The sequence below is a fragment of the Lemur catta genome, chromosome 2 (assembly GCF_020740605.2).
Source record: "Lemur catta isolate mLemCat1 chromosome 2, mLemCat1.pri, whole genome shotgun sequence".
NCBI classification, from domain to species: Eukaryota; Metazoa; Chordata; class Mammalia; order Primates; family Lemuridae; genus Lemur; species Lemur catta.
In genome coordinates this window covers 2,174,262-2,197,472 of record NC_059129.1, presented here as the reverse complement: position 1 = coordinate 2,197,472, position 23,211 = coordinate 2,174,262, and the positions used below count along the sequence as shown (strand labels likewise).

The 23,211-nt window shown below is 51.1% G+C and overlaps 1 protein-coding gene and 1 pseudogene across 9 annotated transcripts; both read left to right on the top strand.

Moving 5' to 3' along the window:
• Positions 1–2,268: 2,268 nt before the first annotated feature.
• On the top strand, positions 2,269–2,360 carry LOC123633804 (annotated as a pseudogene).
• A 1,610-nt stretch (positions 2,361–3,970) lies between these two features.
• On the top strand, positions 3,971–22,773 carry SRRM2 (serine/arginine repetitive matrix 2). Of its 9 annotated transcripts, none has more exons than XM_045542342.1 (15): positions 3,971–4,203; positions 7,547–7,822; positions 8,706–8,813; positions 9,011–9,175; positions 9,388–9,465; positions 9,891–9,953; positions 10,048–10,080; positions 10,312–10,362; positions 10,530–10,622; positions 11,268–11,460; positions 12,938–19,635; positions 20,376–20,663; positions 21,734–21,847; positions 21,989–22,102; positions 22,246–22,773. In XM_045542342.1, the coding sequence occupies exons 2-15, from the start codon at positions 7,581–7,583 to the stop codon at positions 22,253–22,255; spliced, it is 8,250 nt and encodes a 2,749-aa protein (XP_045398298.1). In that variant the 5' UTR covers positions 3,971–4,203; positions 7,547–7,580; the 3' UTR covers positions 22,256–22,773. The 9 variants fall into 9 exon arrangements, with proteins under 9 accessions (XP_045398298.1, XP_045398297.1, XP_045398300.1 ...); XM_045542341.1 differs by having other exon boundaries at positions 3,977–4,195; XM_045542344.1 differs by having other exon boundaries at positions 3,983–4,195; positions 9,894–9,953.
• The last annotated feature ends 438 nt before the right edge of the window (positions 22,774–23,211 follow it).

Genomic DNA, 23,211 nt, shown 5'->3' with positions numbered 1-23,211 from the left:
TATCTCACATACGCTCATCTTCTGAGAATTCGTTGGACATGAAGTTTTGGGGCACCACTATTCAACCCACTGTATAATACAAAGAAAGTTCCAAGAGGAAATTAAAAAATCATTCTGGAGGCCACATGGAGACTGGAGGGGAAGCCAAGAGGACAAGGGCCTGGAGAGAAGGCTGTGGCTTGAGTCTAGGCATGGGTGTGGGCAGCGGCCGCCTAGAGGACAGAAGGCTCCCCAAGGGAGAGGCTGCAGGGGCTGAACTGTAAGGAGTGGTTGCCCCAGCCTTCTGGCTTGGACGGTAGTATGACCAATCCAGAAGGGAATGACAGGAGGAACACATTTGGGGAGGAAGGTGACACCTACATTTTGGACATGTTGCTATCGATGAAACCCTGCGAAAAACAGGGTTCCAATATTTTATTTTTATTTATTTGCTGTATGGCATGTCGTCGTGTACCTTTAATAACAAAAGTGCACATTAACAGGCTTCCAGAGGCACTGTTTTATTCCCCTCAGGGCCACACTGTGCCCAGCACTGGCAGGCATCAATACAAGTCCACTGCAAGGTGCATCTGCAAGGTGGGGGCTCTGCCGTGGGACCCAGGGCCCTGGCACCTACCCAGGGCTTTCAGGATTGTCTGGCGAAGCTGGAGAGATTAGTTGTCCCCAAAGGCTCAGCCTCAGTTCCCATGGAGCAGAGACCTGTGGGGCTTGCTTCTGTAGGACAGTCTATACTGTGGTGCACTTTCGAGTCTCCCTAGAAGCAAGGGGATTTTTCCCTTTGTCATCTGCTGGCACAGATGAAGCACAAGCCTGACAATGACCCACAAACATGTCCTGCATGCCTTCAAGGAACCCCTTCCAGTGCTAGGGCCCTTATCAAGACAAAGATGTGACCCTGACCTTGAGGAGCTCACAGGTAAATCATCCTAACTACTGGGTAGGTGCACAAAGAACTATCAAGTGCGTGAGACCAACCATGCTTCCCCCTCTGCGTGACTGGCCAGCATTCCCCAAACCTTCCTCCCATGATAAATACAAACAGCTGGGGCACTCACCTGGTGTGATGTTCTGCTGACACGGTATGGGGCTGCGGGGGACATGCCGAATGGACAGGGGACCACGCATGTGATGTTGGTCTCATGAGATGAAGATGCTGAAATGAGAAATGACTGGAGGGGGAACATAGCAGAAGTTACCTCGCCCATTTTTGGTAGTGAACTAGGTGTGGGGTGATTCTCTTCTCCCTCAGTGAATTGTAATACAATTTTAACTATCAAGCATACAGACTGTACTTCTGGTGTCTGGAGGATGTTACAACTTCTGAGAGAAGTTCCAAAAAGATTTAAGCTGTATTCAACCTGAGAAAGCTGATACGTATTAAAAAAAACAACGAAATTAAAGCTTTAAGCTGTCAAGAGCTCACAACCAGGGTTCACCCATACAGTTTCCCACCCAACTTAATCCCAGTAGTCTGCTCCCCTCTGCTCAGATCCCATAAGGTCATAGGTCCAAATATCTTTCCCATTTAGAAGGGCCTCCAATCTCCTTGCCCCCTGAAATCTGATCCAGGCCTGCCTCACCCACATCTGGCCTTCTCCATAAGGGTTTTCTCCAGGACCCCACCAGGTAGCAGTCTTTCTTTTTTCAATTTTTTGTAAAGACAGGGGTCTTGCTGTGTTGCCCAGGCTGGCCCAGATCACTTGAACTCCTAGCCTCAAGTGATCTCCCATCTCAGCCTCCCAAAGTGCTGGAATTACAGGTGTGGGCCATTGTGCCTGGCCAGATTATAAACTTCTATAAGGGAAAAATATATTTTAAGTTCCACCTCACTCAGGATAAGAGAAATGCAAATTAAAACTACACCACACTGAGATAAACTGGACTTTAAAAACTTTTGTGAAGCCGGGCATACTCTGGGAGGCCGAGGCGGGTGGATTGCTCGAGGTCAGGAGTTCGAGACCAGCCTGAGCAAGAGCGAGATCCCGTCTCTACTAAAAATAGAAAAAAATGATCTGGCCAACTAAACTATGTATATAGAAAAAATTAGCCGGGCATGGTGGTGCATGCCTGTAGTCCCAGCTACTGGGGAGGCTGAGGCAGGAGGATCGCCTAAGCCCAGGAGTTTGAGGTTGCTGTGAGCTAGGCTGACACCACGGCACTCACTCTAGCCCGGGCAACACAGTGAGACTCTGTCTCAAAAAAAAAAAAACAAAAAACACAAAACTTTTGTGCATCAAAGAATCAAAGAATACTATCAAAAAAGCAAAGATCCTTTTGTAGTTCATAAGCGTGATGACTGGGTTTTCACAACCGTGTGACATGTGTCTTCCTCAAACCTTGTTTTAATGTTTGATGTGAAAAAAAAGTAAAAAGACAACTCACAGATTGGGAGAAAAGACTCACAAATCATGTATCTGCTAAGGAATAAACATCTGGAATATATAACAAACCCTTACAACTCAACAACAAAAAACCAAAAACACCCAATTAAAAAATGGACAAGGGACTTGAACAGACATTTCTCCATAGAAGATATGCAAATGGCCAATAAGCACATAAAATGATTCTCAACATCAACAGTCATTAGAGAACTGCAAATCATGTTTCAACATGATTAGATTCAGGTTATGCACCAGCATTAAATGCGCTGACTCACGTACGGATTTTAGCACAAACTATTCAATAAATATAAGGAAGAACATCATTGGGAATTTGGTTACAGGAAAGGGTCTCACTGGAGGTGGTAGGGGGGTCTTTAAAGAAACCATTACTTTTCACCGTCAACCTCAGAAATACCAGCTCAGGCCCAGAAAGACAAAGCCTTTGCCCTTTGCCATGTTATTCCAGAGGTGCGTCCAGACAGGGTTACAACTCCCTGGGCGCTGGAACCTGCAGTTAGTGCTCCTGCACGAGACGGCAGGGCTCCGCGTCCCAGCACCTGAGTGACTATATCTAGGCAACTTAAAAACAAAACGTAATGATATCAAATATAATTCCTCAAACTCAAACAGTTCATTAAGTGGTACTATGTCCTTTAAGGAAGCATGGCCCTGAGATGACCAGGGCCGCTAAGGGCGAGTCCAAGGTCACTAGCCAGATACAAACTTGCGGCTGACAACTCTACTCTGAGGGACACTGGCTGATTACCCGGCCCCAAACATGGATTTGAAAAACTAACGGGAAATATGGTACTGAAAAGTGAAAATTTGAAGGTGCTTATAACGTTTTTCTCCTGCCACATTCCCGGCCTTCTCTATAAAGGTGTTCTCTTCACAAAGAACCTGTCCCAGGTTCTGGAGGATCCCTGCCGAGTGGCCTTACCCGAAGGTAACGGTCATCTATTCCCCAGGGTCAGGCTGTCCGCCTCAGTCCGGCAAAAGCGGGCGAAAGCTGCGACTGCCATGGGTGGCTGGTTTGGCCTTTGCTTCCGGCCCTGAGCCTGAAACCGGACTCAGCGGCTCCACGGGGGCCCGCTTGCTAGGGTATGAGGCGGCTTCTCCCGAGCACGCAAGGCCGAGTGATGTACGGCCGCGGGCGCCCCGGGAAGCCCACGAAGGCGGCAACCCCGCGGCCCTTGCGCCATCGCCTCCCAACATGGGAGACAAAATGGCTGCCGCGCCCTGGGCCACAGCCACAGAGGCTCCGCGACGCACCGGAACCACAACTCCCAGAACGCTCTTGTCCAAGGCGGGAGGCCGAGACGCGCTCGCGCGCCGCCCAAGGTAATGCCAGGCCCTTGCCCCTCCCCCAGCGGAAGGCCTCCTGGAGGCGTTGTGGATTCGAGCCGCTCCCCCACCCTTCCTCGCACTGGCCGACGGGACTCTTAGTCCTTGGGGCAATGGAGTTGACCCCCTCCTTGCACCGTAAGAAACTATACTTTTCGTTAAGGCTTCCGCGCCTGCGCACAAGGTCGCGGGGCGTACTACGGTTCCCGGCGGGCCCTGCGACGCGCGCGATTGCGTGCTGACGCATTAGGCGTGCTGACGTACAACGCGGCCCAGGCTGGGTGCGAGTGGCGCAGTCGGAGCCCGCTGCGGCCCCTGAGGAAGCGAGGAGGCGTCGGCGTCGGCTGAGGCGGGCGGACCGGCAAGGCGAGGCGGCGGCTTCAGACCCCGAGGGACTCGGGAGCTGAGCAGCGGCAGCGGCAAGACCTCTCCCCCTCGGCAGCGGCGGGCAGAGGCAGCGGCGGCGGCGGGTGAGAGGGTGAGGGAGCGAGCGAGCCGGGTGGGGGAGGGGCGGCGGCCCCGGCGCGAGGCCAAAGCGCGCGGAGAACGGCCCAGGCCGCCGCGCGCACGCGCGCTCGCCGCCCTTAGCTGGCGCGGACGCCCTCGCTTGCCTGCCTCCCCTCCCCCTTCCCGCCGTTCCTGTGGCGCGCAGGCTTCGACCCCCCCCCGCCCCTCCCCCATGGCAACGGCGCGCGCAGCCGCCTGCACGCGGGTTCGCGCGCGCTCTCGGCGACGGGGTGCGCGCGCGAGTCGGTTTCTGGTCTCCCCCCGACACGTGCGGTCGAGGTGGCCCTTCCGTAGCTGCCTGTTTCGGTCTTTAAGTAGCGGGCAAGGGGTGGCAGCGAGGGGCCTGTTTTCGGATCGTTTCCCCCGATCCCTTTCCCCCGTGTCTCTGGCCAGCGCTGGGCTTCTCTTCCCTCTTGCGGGCCTGTGCACCCGGCCGTCCCAGACTGCGGGGCGCCGCGAGGCCCCTCCCCCACCGCTCAAGGCTGAAAATGAGCCTTCGTGGCCCAGCCGCTGCAGGGAGGGCCTTAAGCTGGATGGCCTGAATTTAAACAGTTTGGACTCGTTACTATGAGCCGTGAAGTTACTAGGGGAGAAAAGCCCCGATTCTGGAGGATTAAAAAAGTTGACGTGTTTAGGTTGCATATGTAAGGTAGAATACGTGTTCCTTTTTTTCTTTTTTTTCTTACACTTTTTCAGTGTCTCCCCACAATTTGTGTTAAACCGAGGGAGACTTTTGGAGCCCATCGTTGGGGAGAAAATGCTGGACTCTGTTTAAAGTGTTCCCCGTTCCCGTTTCAGGCAATATTTGGCAGACAACACTTCTCAGTCTCCATTTCTGCCTAGTTTCTCTTACATGTGTCTCGATCAAAGATTCAGAGTTTGTTTTGTTGTCTTCCCTCCTAAGTGCATGGGCTTAAGGCTCTTCAAAAGCAAATATTTTAGCTTTCTAGGTTTCATTGTGTCTAGTCAGTGACTAGAGTGCCCCAGTGTTGAGCTTGCTGTCCATTTTACTGGATAACCCTTTTCTCCGTCCTTTATGGGGCCTTTTTTCCCCCTAGAATAGCTTAATATTAAATTTCGAGAAAATGCTTCCATTCCCTTATTAGTTTGGCATTCTGATAATTTCCCAACAGGAAAAAAATTTTTTGTCTTCTTTTGCAGCTTGTTTTTCACTTTCTGCTTTTACCTTGGGTAACTTTTGCATACCTACAGTCTTTGGACCCCACTTTAAGAATCCCTGTTTATAAAGTTGTCTGGTTCTGTTGATTTGTGTGTTAACCTTAGTTCCTTTTTTTAGTGTCTTGATCACTCCGTTAGATGCTGTGGTGTCTTTTCTTTTTCTTTTTTTGCTCGTTCCCTAAAAGTTCTCCAAAACATTGTGATTTACTATCCTTTGCTTAGCAGCTACTGGTTTTCCTTCCTTAGAGAGTGGGAGGATTTTTGTGTGAGGTGGTATGGAAGTGTGGGTGAATGGTTAAGCTGAAGAATTAATTGCCCGTCAGAAACACTGTGCAGGAGAAGCAGAAATTAGAGTATGGAGAGGCAAAGAAGGACCTAGGTTTATTGTGGGGAAGATCGGTATTAGAAAAAGAAAATCAGTGTTGTAAGGTAGAGAAACTGATTTCTTGAGCTATAAAGTTGTTTATTTCTTACTGTATTTCCATTTGCCTTTGCTATATTTAGTCTCATTTGTCACCCTGGCATGGTTATTTTTTTTTTTTTTGCTTTCAATTCTTTCTTGGGTCTAGTAATGGTTGGGCAGGGGCCCATCTTTAGACTGGGATGAGGAGGTTTGGGGGTGCAAACTGTTCTGAATCTGGCCTAGCTTCCTTCCATTCAACATCTCGTCATACTTTCTTCTTTTCTTTCGTTCTTTTCTTTCTTGCCTTTTTTTTGTGTGTGTGTGTGTACTTTAGTGCATTTTCCCAGGCATTTGTATTATTTTGGAATTTTCTAAATATGGCCTTCCCTTCTATCCAATTCTGTCTCTTCCATCTGCTTTGATCTCTCCACTTTACCTGTTCCTTGGGGTTTTTCCTGAGCATTTTTCCCTCACACATTTATACTCTGTGAAACTATCTTGGAGAGGATGGATTGAAGAAAGAGAGTATGTGTAGCAGGAGAAAAGAATAGAATATGTGTAGTCAGGGAATCTAACTAGAAAAACTAGGGCTTGAGGGTCCTTCAGAGAGTTATGCTGGGGTTGGGACAAGTTGAAAGGATAGAACATGGTGGGAGGCATGGGGTTAACATGGGAGGGGGTTAGGCAGGGCTGGGAGAGAAAAACTAGGAAATGCAATACAGGGGATTGGTAGGGATAGCTGACAGTTGAGTGCTAATGAAGATGAGGTATAGTGAGGGTTTTCTAGATAAATTTATGGTAAGATGTATAGAGAAGGTATGGGAACAGTTGGAACAGAGGAGACTGATTTGATGTGTTTAAATAGAGCATTGAGTTGAAAACAGGTAATATTTAACAGGAGCTAGTGAGACGTTGAAGATCATGTTGTAAATCCTGTTGGGAAGGAAATTAAAGGAATAAAATATCAGGATAGTTGGTAGAATCTTTAAATATTTAGAATCAAGGAAATGGCTCCTTACCTGGGAACTGAAGTATAAGAAGATTATGTGGCCAAGGTTCATACGTGTTTCTGATGTGGCTGCTGGCCTTTAGTCTGGGCGTGAGGCTGCACAGGATAGTTTTGATTTATCTTAACCAACCAGTCCACCTGTTCAGATATCAAAGAGCTGTTTAGTTCATTTTGCATTCATACAGAGCAGTCTGAAATCCTTAGGTAAATTCTTGGAAGAGTCTTTGAGCATGGGCTCCAGGCCCTTGGGTGCCACGTATCTATGTCTTGTGCTTATTGTGCCCTGTTTGCAGGTCTTAGTTGGTTATCAGAGATTAGGAATTAGAGTAGTTGGTGGAGACACCATTTGTGCATTTTGGGCCAGAGGAGAATAAAGGGACATTGTGGAGAGATTTGAGAGAAACAGGATCTTTGTTTGCTTAGGGTGAAAAAAGAACACCACCTGGGTGCAAGGAGAAATGATTCAGAATTTTGTGCAAGAGCATTGAGGGAAAAGGCTATAAGAACTAGTCTATGATTTTGTGGAAAGGAAGCAGTGTGGGAAGGACGAAGAAGGGGTTCTGTTGGGAGAACAGAAGGATGATGGAGCATTATTTAGTTAAAGGAGATTTAGTGTGAAGATAAATGTTGAAATAGGGATGAATGAGAGCAGGGACTTGGGTGGTGGTTAAGCGGTTAGTTTGGGGTCAGGGGCCTGACCCGTGTCTCCCCGCTCCCCCCCAGGAGCGGTGGTGCCCCCTCCCCCGGGCACGGGGCCATGTACAACGGGATCGGGCTGCCGACGCCCCGGGGCAGCGGCACCAACGGCTACGTCCAGCGCAACCTGTCCCTGGTGCGGGGCCGCCGGGGTGAGCGGCCTGACTACAAGGGAGAGGAGGAACTGCGGCGCCTGGAGGCTGCCCTGGTGAAGCGGCCTAATCCTGACATCCTGGACCACGAGCGCAAGCGGCGCGTGGAGCTGCGATGCCTCGAGCTGGAGGAGATGATGGAAGAGCAGGGGTGAGGGGAGGGATGGGGGAGAGCTGAGCACTGAGCGAGTGCAGAGCTGGGGATGTTAGGTGGGGGTGTTAGTTCAGGGCTGGTTAAAAGAGGCCTGGAGAGGAGTTGTGGTAGGGGAGGAGGTAAATGAGCTAGAGAATTGGAAAGTTAAGGGACAGTGCAAAGTGGGAGATGAGGAAGGAAGCTGTGTCTGGGGCATAGATGGGCACTTAAGGCACTGAATTACTTAGATGGAGGCACATAGGGAAGGGGGCCATTGAGGAACAAAAATGTGCTTTCAGGGAGAGACGGAAAAGCAGAGACCAGGTAGAAGAGCTACGTAAGTAGACAGGTGTTGTCATTGGTAGAAAAGAAGGTAAATGGATTTAAGGAATTGAGGCTTTCGAAAGTAGCAAAGGCAGGAAGCCAGGAATTGGAAGAATACTTGAATAAGAGGGAATCATGGGCTGGGTAGGAATGTGAAATTTTAAAAGGAGCACGTTCAGGCAGAAAACCTTTTAGAGCAGTGGTTTTCAAACTTCAGCAGCGATATCCCTTTTATGCCATATACATTACTTTGGAATCCCAGGAGATAAAAGACCTGTTTGTGTTGAAGTTGGGGAGAAGCACTTGGAACTCCACCTGCTTAACTTTCCTCTTTTGGCCCCTGAAGTGTAGCATGTTTAAAATCCACTGTTCTAGAGGGTATAGTAAGTAGAAGGAAGGAAGATGATAGGGAAAGATCAGAAGGACTGAAGAGAAGGGGCTTATGGGTGACAGTGAGTGAAAAGTTCTATGTGTGCATGGAGAGGGAAGAGACCCTGTTGGTAATGAGGGAAATGTTTACCTGGGTCTGGGGAAAGTGTCCTGTCAGGCTCTAACCCCGAAGGGATTTATTCTTCAGGTACGAAGAACAGCAAATTCAGGAAAAAGTGGCGACCTTTCGACTCATGTTGCTGGAGAAGGATGTGAACCCTGGGGGGAAGGAGGACACCCCAGGGCAGAGGCCAGCGTGAGTGTTGAACTCTCCCTTGGTTCCTTTGGACTCTGCTGCTGCTGCTGCTGTCCTTTTTCCTTACCTGGAACTTCCTCCCTGCCCACATCTTCCCTTCCCCATGCCTTATTTGGCTCCTGCTTATAATTGTGTTCTCAATTGGCTCTTCTCTTGGCTTCTTATTTCCTTCAGACTTTTGCCCTTTTTCCCTCCAGGGTAACTGAGACTCACCAGTTGGCAGAATTGAATGAGAAGAAGAATGAGCGACTCCGTGCTGCCTTTGGCATCAGTGATTCTTATGTGGATGGCAGTTCTTTTGACCCTCAGCGTCGTGCTCGCGAAGCCAAACAACCAGCTCCTGAGCCTCCCAAACCTTACAGGTATACAAGACGAGAATACCACTCTCAGCTTCTTTTTCTGATTCTAAGCACCCTGGGTGTACGTGCACTCTTTCTCTCTTGCTCTCTTTTTTTTTGGTGTGGACTGTTTCTTCTCAAACTATTTAGGTTTTGTTTTTCAGAAGTTGAAATGTCTAAGAAAATTTGTCTTAGCACTAGTCTACCTGTCTCTGCTTCTTTTTCTCCTTCTCCAGCCTTGTTCGGGAGTCCAGCAGTTCTCGCTCACCAACCCCAAAGCAAAAGAAGAAGAAAAAGAAGAAAGATAGAGGACGGTAAGTTAGAGGGTTACTCGTAGCCAGAGGACCAATTCTGTGGTGCACTTTGTGTTTAGGAATCGAGAATTCTTGCTTCCAGAAAGCAGGAGATATTTGTCAGGGAGGAGGGAGCTACCAGTTATCATTTAGGTCTCAGTTGAGACAAAAGATGTATGAGCTTCTCAGTGGGGGTGGGTTGAGTCTGCAAGTCTGCCAAGTAAGAACTGGCCAGTAGCATTTTGGATTTCTGGAATTTCTTTTTTGAGGCTTGTTGACTTATGAGTTCCCTGTACTTCGTGAAGGGTAAAGAAATAAGTTCTGGGCATAGGTCTGATGTTACTCGGATGTTCAGGTTTTAGAAACTTTTTTAGGGGATGGATTGTAAGTGGGAGAGCCAGGGAAGAAGCTAAGCAGAATGATCTTGCTTCTGAACTCATCTTTAGCAGGTCAGAGAGCAGCTCTCCTCGACGGGAGAGAAAGAAGAGCTCAAAGAAGAAGAAGCACAGGTATGAGGTGGGAGTACTTGGAGTGATTGGAGAAGACGTGCTGAGTTGAAGCATAGGTGTTGGTTTATGTTTTTTCTTCTCTTTTTTCCAACAGGTCAGAGTCTGAGTCCAAGAAACGTAAGCATAGGTAAGAAGAGCTCTTTGTTTCATAGGAGTTGTAGTGGCATGTGGGAGTAATGAGCCATTGCTTGATGGCCTTGCTTGCTGTTGGCCTCAGGGAGGTTTCTCTTTCTTGGAGCAAAGCTCTATTCCTTGATCTTTCTGCTGTCGATAACATTCCCTAATTCTTTCCATTTCATTCTTGGTTTTATTTCCTTTTTAAAAAATTTATTTCTAACAACTTTGACTTATTTCTTAGGTCTCCCACTCCAAAGAGCAAACGTAAATCTAAGGACAAGAAGCGAAAACGGTGAGTGAATTTTCAAGGAATTTGCTTAGTAAGTAGATAAATGCCAGCTTCGAGGGGAGAAGGAAGATTCAGTCATGTCCCTGACTGGTAAAGGGTTGAGGGATGGCTGAGAAGAATCCAGTACAGATGTGGCAGCACTCTTAGCTGTGTTGGTGGTTATCTTCCAGGTCTCGAAGTACAACACCAGCCCCCAAGAGCCGCCGGGCCCACCGTTCAACTTCTGCTGACTCTGCTTCCTCCTCTGATACTTCACGCAGTCGGTAAGGGGTGGTCCAGGAGGAAGGGAGGGAGAGGGAATGGTGGGTTAATCAATTTAATATTTATTGAGCGCCCACGGTGTGCTAGGCGCTGCACAGACCATTCGGAAGACACGGTCCCTGCCCTCTAGGAGCTGACAGGCTAAAGCAACAGGATGGACAGACATATACATTTCCCCTTCTCTTTTTTTTTTTTTGTTTTTTTGTTTTTTTGTTATTTTTTGTTTCGTTCTGATGTATATGGACTGCCAGAATAGGGGGGGTGGTGGTTTGTTCGTGGTGTCTGGGGGAGGAAGGAATCCTTACCCTGGCTTCCTTAATCGGGGAAGGCTTCCTGAAGGAGGTGGGCTCAGAGGTGAGTTGTGAATGAAGTGGGTAGGGAATGGGCTGGGTGGATGGTTTGGGGATGTTTGTGGGAGGTGAGTAAAGGGGTAGAGGGAGAACATTCTTTGGGATTGTGTTGGGAAGAAAGAGAAGGACCAAAGTGGACTGAATGCATTTCATTGAATGATTTGAGTCATGTGACTAAGGCTTTTTGAAAGAGGGTTAAATGAGTAGGAATGGTGGATGGGAGCTGGGGAGGGGGTTTTCTGTTGTCCCTTTGAGCTTATTTCCCTCCTCTTCCCCGTCCTCACTTAACTCCCTCAGATCTCGAAGTGCTGCAGCTAAAACCCATACAACTGCCTTGACTGGGCGAAGTCCTTCCCCTGCTTCAGGGCGTCGAGGGGAGGGAGATGCGCCCTCCAGTGAGCCAGGTACCATCAACACACAACAACCTAGCAGCCCAGAGCCCTCTACAAAGCAGCCTAGCAGCCCTTACGAAGACAAAGACAAGAAGGAGGTATGTTGTTCAGTTGTCGCGGTTTATTGGATTGCAAGGGTATGGATTTGGGACAGATGTGTGAAGTGACAGGGAGAGGAGGTAATAGCTTATTAAGAGAAATTGTATTTTCTACATTCCTCTCCCAGTTACCAAGTTCTCTTCTGCATCTGCAGCTCCTTTGGAATTGTGATTCAGTGAATTGTGAATCTTTCAGAATCAAACTGCACTTGCTACCGACAGGTTTTGTCATTGTAGTGTTTACGTATGTATATAGATAGAACTGGAACAAAGTTTTTTTTTTTAAACTACATTGAGCTTTACTACTTTTAACATGGCCTTTAGTTTATTTCATTAAATGTTGGTCATGGCTCAGTAAAATTTTTGAATCCACTGGGTTCCTGTCAGCAGTCTGAAAACACCATGGTATGGTGTTATCAGTAATTCCTGTTGTTTTGTGTCTTCTCTTCTAATTCAAGCCCTAATCATTTCTTCTTGCTTCAACTATTACAGTATAAATTCTTAACTTCTGTCATCTGGTTTTTTGTTTTTTTGAGACAGTGTCTCACTCTGTTGCCCAGGCTAGAATGACTGCCTTGGCATCAGCCTAGCTCACAGCAACCTCAAACTCCTGGGCTCAAGCGATCCTTCTGCTTCAGCCTCCCGAGTAGCTGGGACTACAGGCATGCGCCACCATGCCTGGCTAATTTTTTGTATATATATTTTTAGCTGTCCATATAATTTGTTTCTATTTTTAGTAGAGACGGGGTCTCGCTCTTGCTCAGGCTGGTCTCGAACTCCTAAGCTCCAACGATCCGCCTGCCTCAGCCTCCCAGAGTGCTAGGATTACAGGCATGAGCCGCCGTGCCCGGCCTGTCATCTGTTTTTGATGTCATCCAGAGTTACCTTTCCAAATTACAAGTTGGGTCATCTCAGAAACTTAACTATGTTATACTGCTTTTGAATTGCATTTAAAGGGTTTTATAATTTGGTTTCGTTTTCTGTTTTCCTGAACTCCACCCATCCTGTTCTACTTTTTTATTTTTCACACAAATCATGTTCTCAAACTTTTCCCTTTATGCTGTTTCTTTTAATTTAATAATTATTCCTCAAGGGTGAAGTTAATTGCCACCCGCTTTCAGAAACCTCTTATCTTCTATTAAAAAGAAATCTTTTCTGTTTTCACAGTGTTTTGTAATAGTATTTATTGTTAAATGTAGTGCATTTTTTATTTGCATTTTGTCTTTTCTGTAGTTATGAGACATTTGAGGTCACAGATCATCCATATTTTCATGTTTTCTGCATTGTGCTCGGTATTACATGATTCCTTGTTATTGAATGAATGTGATTGCCTGTGGTGAGGAAAAGGACCAATTAGTGTAATGGAATGTGTAGAAGAAAAGTTTCATTGGGAAGGGTGTCGGGGTCTTATGGATAATGTGAAGTTTTGGTGCTTATGTGTCCCTATCCCTATCTCTACTGTTTCTTCTACTCTTAGAAATCTGCAGCTCGACCTAGTCCCTCTCCGGAAAGGAGCAGCACAGGCCCAGAACCACCTGCTCCCACTCCGCTCCTTGCTGAGCAACATGGCGGCTCCCCACAACCCCTTGCAACAACCCCCTTAAGTCAGGAGCCAGTGAACCCCCCATCTGAGGCCTCCCCAACCCGGGGCCATTCACCACCTAAGTCTCCTGAGAAACCTCCCCAGTCTTCTTCGTCAGAGAGCAGCCCACCATCCCCTCAACCTACCAAAGTTTCTCGGCATGCCAGCTCTTCCCCTGAAAGTCCTAAACCTGCTCTAGCTCCTGGGGCCCACCGGGAGAGTTGTTCTCCCACATCCAAGAATCGATCACATGGCAGAGCAAAGCGGGATAAATCACACTCTCACACCCCTTCCCGTAGGATGGGGAGATCCCATAGCCCTGTAACTACTAAGAGGGGGCGATCTCGGTCTCGAACCCCTACCAAGAGAGGTCATTCTCGGTCCCGGTCCCCTCAGTGGCGTAGGTCCAGGTCTGCACAGAGGTGGGGAAGATCTAGAAGCCCACAGCGACGTGGCCGCTCTAGGTCTCCTCAGCGACCAGGCTGGTCCAGGAGCAGAAATACCCAGAGAAGAGGCAGGTCTCGATCAGCAAGGCGAGGTAGATCGCACTCTAGATCCCCAGCCACTAGGGGCAGATCTCGTTCTAGAACACCAGCCCGGCGGGGCAGGTCTCGTTCTAGAACACCTGCCAGGCGGAGGTCACGTTCTAGAACACCCACCAGGCGCAGGTCTCGGTCTAGAACACCATCCCGAAGGGCCAGGTCCCGGTCCAGAACACCTGCTAGGCGCAGATCTAGGACCCGATCACCAGTCCGACGAAGGTCTCGTAGTAGATCTCCAGCCAGGAGAAGTGCCCGGTCACGCTCTAGAACCCCAGCCAGGAGAAGTGCCCGGTCACGCTCTAGAACCCCAGCCAGAAGAAGTGCCCGGTCACGCTCTAGAACCCCAGCCAGACGCAGTGGTCGCTCGCGTTCCAGAACACCAGCCAGGAGAGGGAGATCTCGGTCTAGGACACCAAGACGAGGAAGATCCCGCAGTAGAAGTCTAGTTAGACGAGGAAGGTCTCACTCTAGAACACCACAAAGAAGAGGCAGATCTGGCTCATCATCAGAGCGAAAAAACAAATCCAGAACATCTCAGAGGAGTAGGTCCAACTCGAGCCCAGAAATGAAAAAGTCTCGTGTTTCTTCAAGGCGGAGCAGATCTGTCTCTTCACAACGATCCAAAGTAAAGTCACGCTTGTCTTTGAGGCGAAGCCTTTCGGGGTCCTCTCCATGCCCTAAACAAAAGTCACAGACCCCACCCAGGCGCAGTCGCTCTGGATCATCCCAACATAAAGCTAAATCTAGAACGCCACCCAGGCGTAGTCGCTCTGGTTCTTCACCACCACCTAAACAGAAATCTAAAACGCCATCAAGACAAAGTCATTCCAGTTCATCTCCTCACCCTAAAGCGAAATCTGGAACACCTCCAAGACAAGGGTCTATAGGAAGTCCTCAGGCCAATGAACAATCTGCAACACCACAAAGACAGAGCCATTCTGAATCATCACCTGATCCTGAGTTAAAATCTAGGACCCCTTCAAGATACAGTTGCTCTGGGTCCTCTCCTCCTAGAGTGAAATCGAGTACACCTCCAAGACAGAGCCCATCTAGGTCATCATCTCCACAACCCAAAGTGAAGGCCGTAACATCCCCAAGACAAAGAAGTCATTCTGGCTCCTCTTCTCCAAGTCCTAGTAGGGTGGCATCTAGAACACCTCCAAGGCAAAGCAGATCAGTGTCTCCCTGCTCCAATGTGGAATCCACGTTATTACCAAGGCACAGCCACTCTAGGTCCTCCTCACCAGATACCAAAGTGAAACCTGAAACACCACCAAGACAAAGTCACTCAGGGTCTACTTCGCCGTACCCCAAAGTAAAGCCCCAAACTCCACCAGGGCTAAGTCTTTTTGGATCAAAGTCTCCTCGTCACCAAGAGAAGTCTAAAGACTTACCAGCACAGAGTTCCCCTGGATCTTTCTCTCTCTGTCCAGGAGTAAAATCTAGTACACCACCAGGAGATAGCTATTTTGGCTCTTCATCTCTGCAACAGAGAGGGCAATCTCAAATCTCACCAGACCTCAGATCTGATACTTCAAGTCCGGAAGTGAGACAGAGTCACTCAGAATCTCCATCTCTGCAGAGCAAATCTCAAACTCCTCCTAAGGGTGATCAGTCCAGGTCCTCATCTCCAATCACTGAACTGGCACCCAGATCTCCAACAAGGCAAGACAGAAGTGAATTATCAGCAAGTCCTAGGCTGAAATCTGGGATGTCTCCTGAGCAGAGCAGGTCCCAGTCTGACTCTTTATATGCTGGACTAGACTCTGAATCTCTTCTGGGGAAGAGTAGATCAGAGCCTTTTCCTGAATCAAAACAGAAGATGGGCTTACCCCTTCAGGAGGATGTTACTGCATCGTCTCCTAGACCAAGAGACAAATTTAGTCCTTTGGTACAGGTCAGGCCCGAGTCTTCACCAGTACTCAAAGACATACCTAGAACCCCACTGAGGGAAATAAGTGGTGCTGGGTCATCTCCAGATACAAGAGACCAAAATAGCACATTAGCTAAGTCAAGCCAAGATGAAGAGTTAAGGGAGATGGTAGAGAAATCTGAAGAACCCTCAAGCCATGTCCTGCCCCATTTGTCTCCAGAACTTAAAGAAGTGGCTGGAAATAACTATGAATTATCTCCTGAAATAGAAGAAAGGCCTGCTGTGTCTTTGACTCTTGACCAAAGCCAGTCACAGGCTGCTTTGGAAGCAGTAGAAGTTGCTGCAGTGGCCTCATCTTGGGGTGGGCCACATTTTTCTTCAGAACATAAAGAACTGTCTAACTCCCCCCCCAGGGAGAATAGCTTTGGATCACCTTTACAATTTAGAAACTCAGGCCCTATTGGTACAGAAATGAATACTGGATTTTCTTCTGAGATTAAAGAAGATTTGAACGGACCTTTCCTTAGTCAGCTGGAGACAGATCCATCTCTAGAAATGAGAGAACAATCGACAAGATCCTCTAGACACAGCAGTTCTGAGTTATCCCCAGATGCAGTGGAAAAGGCTGGAATGTCTTCAAATCAGAGTGTTGCTTCACCTGTACTTGATGCTATACCCAGAACACCCTCAAGAGAAAGAAGTAGTTCTGCATCTTCTCCTGAACTAAAAGATGGCTTACCCAGAACTCCATCAAGGAGAAGCAGGTCTGGGTCTTCTCCAGGACTTAGAGATGGGTCTGGGACTCCCTCAAGGCACAGCCTGTCTGGGTCCTCTCCTGGAATGAAAGATATACCTAGAACACCATCCAGGGGGAGAAGTGAATGTGATTCTTCTCCGGAACCGAAAGCTTTGCCTCAGACTCCTAGGCCAAGAAGTCGTTCTCCATCATCCCCAGAACTCAACAACAAGTGTCTTACCCCCCAGAGAGAGAGAAGTGGGTCAGAATCATCAGTTGAACAGAAAACTGTGGCCAGGACTCCACTTGGGCAGAGAAGTAGGTCTGGATCTTCTCAAGAACTTGATGGGAAACCCAGAGCATCCCCTCAGGAAAGAAGTGAGTCAGACTCTTCTCCAGATTCTAAAACCAAGACACGAACCCCGCTTAGGCAGAGGAGTCGCTCTGGATCATCTCCAGAGGTTGACAGCAAATCCCAACCTTCTCCTCGGCGGAGCAGGTCTGGCTCCTCTCCTGAAGTGAAAGATAAGCCAAGAGTGGCACCCAGGGCACAGAGCGGTTCTGACTCATCTCCTGAACCCAAAGCTCCTACCCCTAGGGCCCTTCCCAGACGAAGCAGATCAGGTTCATCAAGCAAAGGCAGAGGCCCTTCTCCTGAAGGAAGCAGCAGTACCGAGTCCTCTCCAGAACACCCACCCAAATCCAAAACAGTTCGAAGAGGCTCCAGGTCATCACCAGAGCCCAAGACTAAATCTCGCACGCCACCTCGACGTCGCAGTTCTCGATCATCTCCTGAACTAACAAGGAAGGCCAGACTTTCACGTAGAAGCCGCTCTGCCTCTTCCTCACCAGAAACCCGCTCTAGAACTCCCCCAAGACGCCGAAGAAGTCCCTCAGTGTCTTCCCCAGAGCCAGCTGAAAAGTCAAGGTCTTCCCGCCGACGGCGCTCAGCTTCATCTCCACGCACTAAGACAACTTCCAGGAGAGGCCGGTCTCCTTCACCAAAGCCTCGTGGACTCCAGAGGTCTCGTTCCCGCTCAAGGAGGGAGAAAACCAGAACAACCCGCCGTCGAGATAGGTCTGGATCTTCCCAGTCAACATCTCGGAGAAGACAGCGGAGCCGGTCAAGGTCTCGGGTTACTCGGCGAAGGAGGGGAGGCTCTGGTTATCACTCAAGGTCACCTGCCAGGCAGGAGAGTTCCCGAACCTCCTCTCGACGCCGAAGAGGCCGTTCTCGGACACCTCCAACCAGTCGGAAGCGTTCGCGCTCACGCACATCACCAGCGCCATGGAAACGCTCTAGATCTCGAGCCTCTCCAGCCACTCACCGGCGATCCAGGTCCAGAACACCCCTGATAAGCCGACGTAGGTCCAGGTCTCGAACCTCACCAGTCAGTCGGAGGCGGTCAAGGTCCAGAACATCAGTGACTCGGCGAAGATCTCGGTCAAGAGCATCCCCAGTGAGTCGAAGGCGATCCAGGTCCAGAACACCACCAGTAACCCGCCGTCGTTCAAGGTCCAGAACACCAACAACACGCCGGCGCTCCCGTTCTAGAACTCCAGCAGTGACTCGCAGAAGGTCCAGATCTAGGACTCCACCTGTAACCAGGAGACGATCTCGAAGCAGAACTTCACCTATCACTCGTAGAAGGTCAAGATCCAGAACATCTCCAGTCACCCGAAGGAGATCTCGATCTCGCACTTCTCCAGTAACTCGAAGAAGGTCCCGCTCTCGAACCTCTCCAGTGACACGCCGCCGCTCTAGGTCCCGAACACCTCCAGCTATTCGGCGCCGCTCTAGGTCTCGAACACCACTGTTGCCACGCAAACGATCTCGAAGTCGCTCACCACTTGCTATCCGCCGCCGTTCTAGATCCCGTACTCCACGAACAACTCGGGGCAAACGGTCCTTAACAAGATCTCCTCCAGCCATCCGCAGGCGTTCTGCATCTGGAAGTAGTTCTGATCGCTCACGTTCTGCTACTCCTCCAGCAACACGGAACCATTCTGGTTCTCGGACCCCTCCGGTAGCACTCAATAGCTCCAGAGTGAGCTGCTTCAGTCGTCCTAGCATGTCACCAACTCCTCTTGATCGCTGCAGATCACCTGGAATGCTTGAACCCCTTGGCAGCTCTAGAGCACCCATGTCTGTCCTGCAGCAAGCTGGTGGCTCCATGATGGATGGTCCAGGTCCCCGAATACCTGATCACCAGAGAACATCTGTGCCAGAAAATCATGCTCAATCTAGAATTGCTCTTGCCCTGACGGCCATCAGTCTTGGCACTGCTCGGCCTCCTCCGTCCATGTCCGCTGCTGGCCTTGCTGCAAGAATGTCCCAGGTTCCAGCTCCAGTGCCTCTCATGAGTCTCAGAACGGCCCCAGCTGCCAACCTTGCCAGCAGGATTCCTGCAGCTTCTGCAGCAGCCATGAACCTGGCCAGTGCCAGAACACCTGCCATCCCGACAGCAGTGAACCTGGCTGACTCGCGAACACCAGCTGCAGCAGCAGCCATGAACTTGGCCAGCCCCAGAACAGCGGTGGCACCTTCAGCTGTGAACCTTGCTGACCCTCGTACCCCCACAGCCCCAGCTGTGAACCTGGCAGGAGCCAGAACCCCAGCTGCCTTGGCAGCTTTGAGTCTCACAGGTTCTGGCACTCCCCCAACTGCTGCAAATTATCCCTCCAGTTCCAGAACACCCCAGGCTCCAGCCTCTGCAAACCTGGTGGGTCCTCGGTCTGCACATGCCACAGCTCCTGTCAATATTGCCAGCTCCAGAACCCCCACAGCCTTGGCTCCTGCAAGCCTCTCCACTGCTAGGATGGCTCCGGCACTGTCTGGTGCAAACCTCACCAGCCCCAGGGTGCCCCTCTCTGCCTACGAGCGTGTCAGTGGCAGAACCTCACCACCGCTCCTTGACCGAGCCAGATCCAGAACGCCACCATCTGCCCCAAGCCAGTCTAGGATGACCTCTGAGCGGGCTCCTTCCCCTCCTTCAAGAATGGGCCAGACTCCCTCCCAGTCTCTTCTCCCTCCAGCACAGGAGCGGCCTAGGTCCCCTGTGCCATCTGCTTTTTCAGACCAATCCCGTTCTTTGATTGCCCAGACCACCACCATAGCAGGGTCTCAGTCCCTTTCCTCTGGGGCAGTGGCAAAGACCACATCCTCCGGTGGTGGCCACAATGGCATGCTCTCTAGCGCTGCCCATGGGGTGTCCCATTCTGAGGGTGGGGAACCACCTGCCTCTACTGGGGCCCAGCAGCCTTCTGCATTAGCCGCCCTGCAGCCAGCAAAGGAGCGGCGGAGTTCCTCCTCCTCCTCCTCGTCCTCTAGCTCCTCCTCTTCATCATCATCGTCCTCGTCCTCCTCTTCCTCCTCTGGCTCCAGTTCTAGTGACTCGGAGGGCTCTAGCCTTCCAGCTCAACCTGAGGTGGCACTGAAGAGGTGAGGGAATTTGATTTGTAGAAATTTCCTAGAGGGAAGAGATGGAGGGGGGGTGGGGGAGTGGGGAGGGAGAAACCATGTTACACAGGTTCTTGGCGCTTTGAGAAGATAGGGGGACCTTGATGCTCAAGCTGGGGGAAGAAGAGAATGCTGGGGCGGGGGCTGTGGGGGGAGGAATGGGACAGATAAAAGTCTCCGAAGGTTAATTCTCTAGAGGATAATGATAAGTTTTCCGTCTCTACAGAGGACAGAACTAGAGGAAATGGACTTAATTTTACAGCAGGAGGGATGGCAGTTAGACCTCAAGAGGAACTCCCTGGGCTGGAAGGATCTTCAGAGGTCATCCCATCCCTCTCCCTGCCTCCAGGCAGGACGGCCCCTTCCCCAGCCAACCTGCAGTCACAGGGGCCTCCCCAAGCTGCGGCTCTCCGAGGAAGGAGACCACCCAGCTTCTGCTTCCACACCTGAGCCCAGAGGCCTTATTCCTCCATCAGGGACATTCTTGAGGTTTAACCTTGATCCCTTGTGCTACGGGCCCCAGCCTGTTGCTTGTGTTAGCAGAGGTTGGGTCAGCTGGGGCCACTGCTCTCCAGAGAATGTGCTCACTGGCTCGTGTGGCTCGGAGAACTCCCAGGGCCTTTCTCAGGCTCCCTTCCCACACTGCCGTTCCTCCAGGCCAAGGAAGGTAGGGTTGGGGCTGGGGCAGCTTGTCTCCTTGTGACATTCCTCTTCTCCCCCAGGGTCCCCAGCCCTACCCCAGCCCCAAAGGAGGCTGTGCGAGAGGGACGTCCTCCAGAGCCAACCCCAGCCAAGCGGAAGAGACGCTCTAGCAGTTCCAGTTCCAGTTCCTCCTCTTCATCTTCTTCCTCTTCCTCTTCCTCCTCCTCCTCTTCCTCTTCTTCCTCCTCTTCCTCGTCTTCCTCTTCTTCCTCCTCCTCCTCCTCTTCCTCCCCTTCCCCTGCTAAGCCTGGTCCTCAGGCCTTGCCCAAACCTGCAAGCCCCAAGAAGCCACCCCCTGGCGAGCGGAGGTGAGTGCTTCCTTGCCTGAGATGGAAGGGGGGGTGATGTGTCCAGAGAAGGGACCCTGGGGGTGTCTCATGTGGAATTTGGTGTCTGGTTGTATGGGAGGAGTTGGGCGCTCTCCTCTCCGCCCTCCCCCCCCTGCATCCCCCCCCCATGTCATTGTGCCCTATTCCGGCAAAGGACTGCATTACCGAAGTGGGTGCTCAAGCCACAGCTGGGGAGTCTAGGTGTCTTCCTCTCTGTCCCCCTGACATACAGCCTGGTCCCAGGGATTCTTGCTTTTAAGTCCCCCCACTGCTACTGCCCAGGCTCTGGTCTCGCCACCATCATCTTCTCCCGACTCTGTCCACAGCCTCCTCCCTGTCTCCTTACCTTCACGCCATTCTCTTCCACATGTAGCCAGAGGGATCTTTCTAAAACGCACATCTGGTTACTTCCCTCCACTCCACAAATCCTTCCGGGATGCCCTGTGGCCTGCAGGATAAAGCCCCACCTCTGCGGGAATGGCGTGTGAGGCTCTTCACCAACTGGCCTTGCCTGCCCTGTGTTCTCCTCTCCTGCCCGCCCCCACACATGCCCTGTGCTCCAGCCACACCCAGCGCCTTGCAGTCTAAGGAGAGCCCATGCCTTTGGACATGCTGTTCCTTCTGCCTGGAATTTCCTTGTCCGCCTGGTGAACTCCTCGTTCTGCAAGACTCCGCTCAAACAGCACCTTCGAGAAGACTGCCCCGCCCCGCCCTGTGTCCCTCTCCCCTGGGTCCCCAGACCCACACACATCCCACCCTGCGGGGCTGCTTCCCACACATGGGGCCCTGTGTGCCTTCCTTCCCCACTGAGCTCCTCCAAGGGCAGGGACTGTCTGTATCTTTGCATCCCCCGCTGCACCCTGTGCCCTGCGCTCTGGGGCACTCGGTGGATGGTGTGCGGGCGGATGGGTGAGTGAGCGGACAAAGGTGGGTCTGAGGCTGGCCCTGTGTGGTGTGAGGTTTGGTGGTCAGGACCTGGGTGGGTGGTCCTGAGTGCTGGCTGGAGGATTTGGAAGTGTGGTGCTATGGGGTCCTACTCTGCTCCCCAGGTCCCGCAGCCCCCGGAAGCCAATAGACTCCCTTCGGGACTCCCGGTCCCTTAGCTACTCACCTGTGGAGCGTCGCCATCCCTCGCCTCAGCCTTCGCCACAGGACCAGCTGAGGTAGGGCCAAACAGCAAGTGTCACCATTCAGCCTGGTCTGGCCACCACTGATTTCTCCAAAAGAAAAAAGGTTTTGAGGCCCAGTGGTGCCTAAGGTTGGTGCTACCTTTTGTGTGGTCTGACATCTGTCTTGTGTTGCAGCAGCAGCAGTGAGCGAGGTTCCCGGAGAGGCCAGCGTGGGGACAGCCGCTCCCCAGGCCACAAACGCAGGAGGGAGACACCTAGCCCTCAGCCCACGCGACACCGCTCCTCCAGGTATGTTCCCCTGGAAGGCCGAGGCTTCTTAGAGTAGGTGCTGGTGCTGGTGGGCAGTGGACCCGGTCTGGGAGTCGTCCAGTAAGCTGGGCTTGAGGGTTGTGGTGGAGCCTCTGCATTGATCCCCATCTTCTCTGTTACAGGTCTCCATAATCACCTTTGGGGTGTACCACCACACCCCATGCTCTGGAGCCACAGGGAGTGTCCTCTTCCCCAGCAGAGCAGTGGGAGGGGTCCTTGTCTGACCGCCCCCCTTGAACCTTGGCAGCCCTTGGAGGGAGGGCTCCCTTCTTTCCCTCCCCCTTTTCTTTCTTTGTTCCTGTGAAATGTTAATCTCCGTGAGTTTTTCCTGGTTCACGTGTTTTGGGGTGGGAGGGAATGCAGATGGGAGTTGGGGGAGGGGAGAATACAGTTCAGGATACCCCAGCTTGGAGTCAGAAAGGGCCTGGGAGGCATGGCCCCCTGGGGGGTGATGGTGTGGGACTTGGGAAATTATGTGAGTATGAGAAGGGACAGGAGTTGGATGGAGTTAGTTGGTCCCTACTGTCCCCCATGAGGGGTGGCCCCTTCCCCCCAACTTTTCTTCACGTTTCTTAAAGGCATTTTGGTTTTTTAAAATCTGTACAGCAAGAGCAACTTTTTCTGTCAAATAAAAATGAGAAATGCAGGAATTGGGTCTATAGACTGCTTTATTAGGTGTGGTGGGAGCAGACTGGAGGAGCCACCCTGAGTACAAGCCTTCAAGGTGGGCCACAGGGAACATGTATGGGGCCATTCTGGGCTGTGCTTCCCTCACTGAACATGCTCTCACACTGGCTGCAGCATATACTTTTGATTTTGGCCTTTGTTCCTCAGGACAGGAGGCCCCTAGGAGTGGATATGATGGGGTGTGGGAGGGCCTCAAGGAGTATGGCCTGGAATCTCTTGTTCCCTGCTGGGTAAGTTTGGCCCAGGGCTCTGGGCTCCTGCCCGCCCTCTCTACCCCTATGACTGACTGGCTGGTGGGAATGGCTCAGTGTTCGGTGCAGCCCAGGTCCCTGTGGTGCCTTTGAGTGGCAGGCAGGGCCAAGTTCTCAGCCAGGGTCCCAGGTAAGCAAGAGCCCCAAGAG

Excerpts from the sequence above, each read along its gene's own strand:
- SRRM2 (XM_045542342.1), top strand. The coding sequence starts at position 7,581 with ATGTACAACGGGATCGGGCTGCCGACGCCCCGGGGCAGCGGCACCAAC. Across the intron at positions 7,823-8,705 it reads GAGATGATGGAAGAGCAGGG|GTACGAAGAACAGCAAATTC; the intron begins GTGAGGGGAGGG and ends TTTATTCTTCAG. Across the intron at positions 10,623-11,267 it reads TCTGATACTTCACGCAGTCG|ATCTCGAAGTGCTGCAGCTA; the intron begins GTAAGGGGTGGT and ends TAACTCCCTCAG.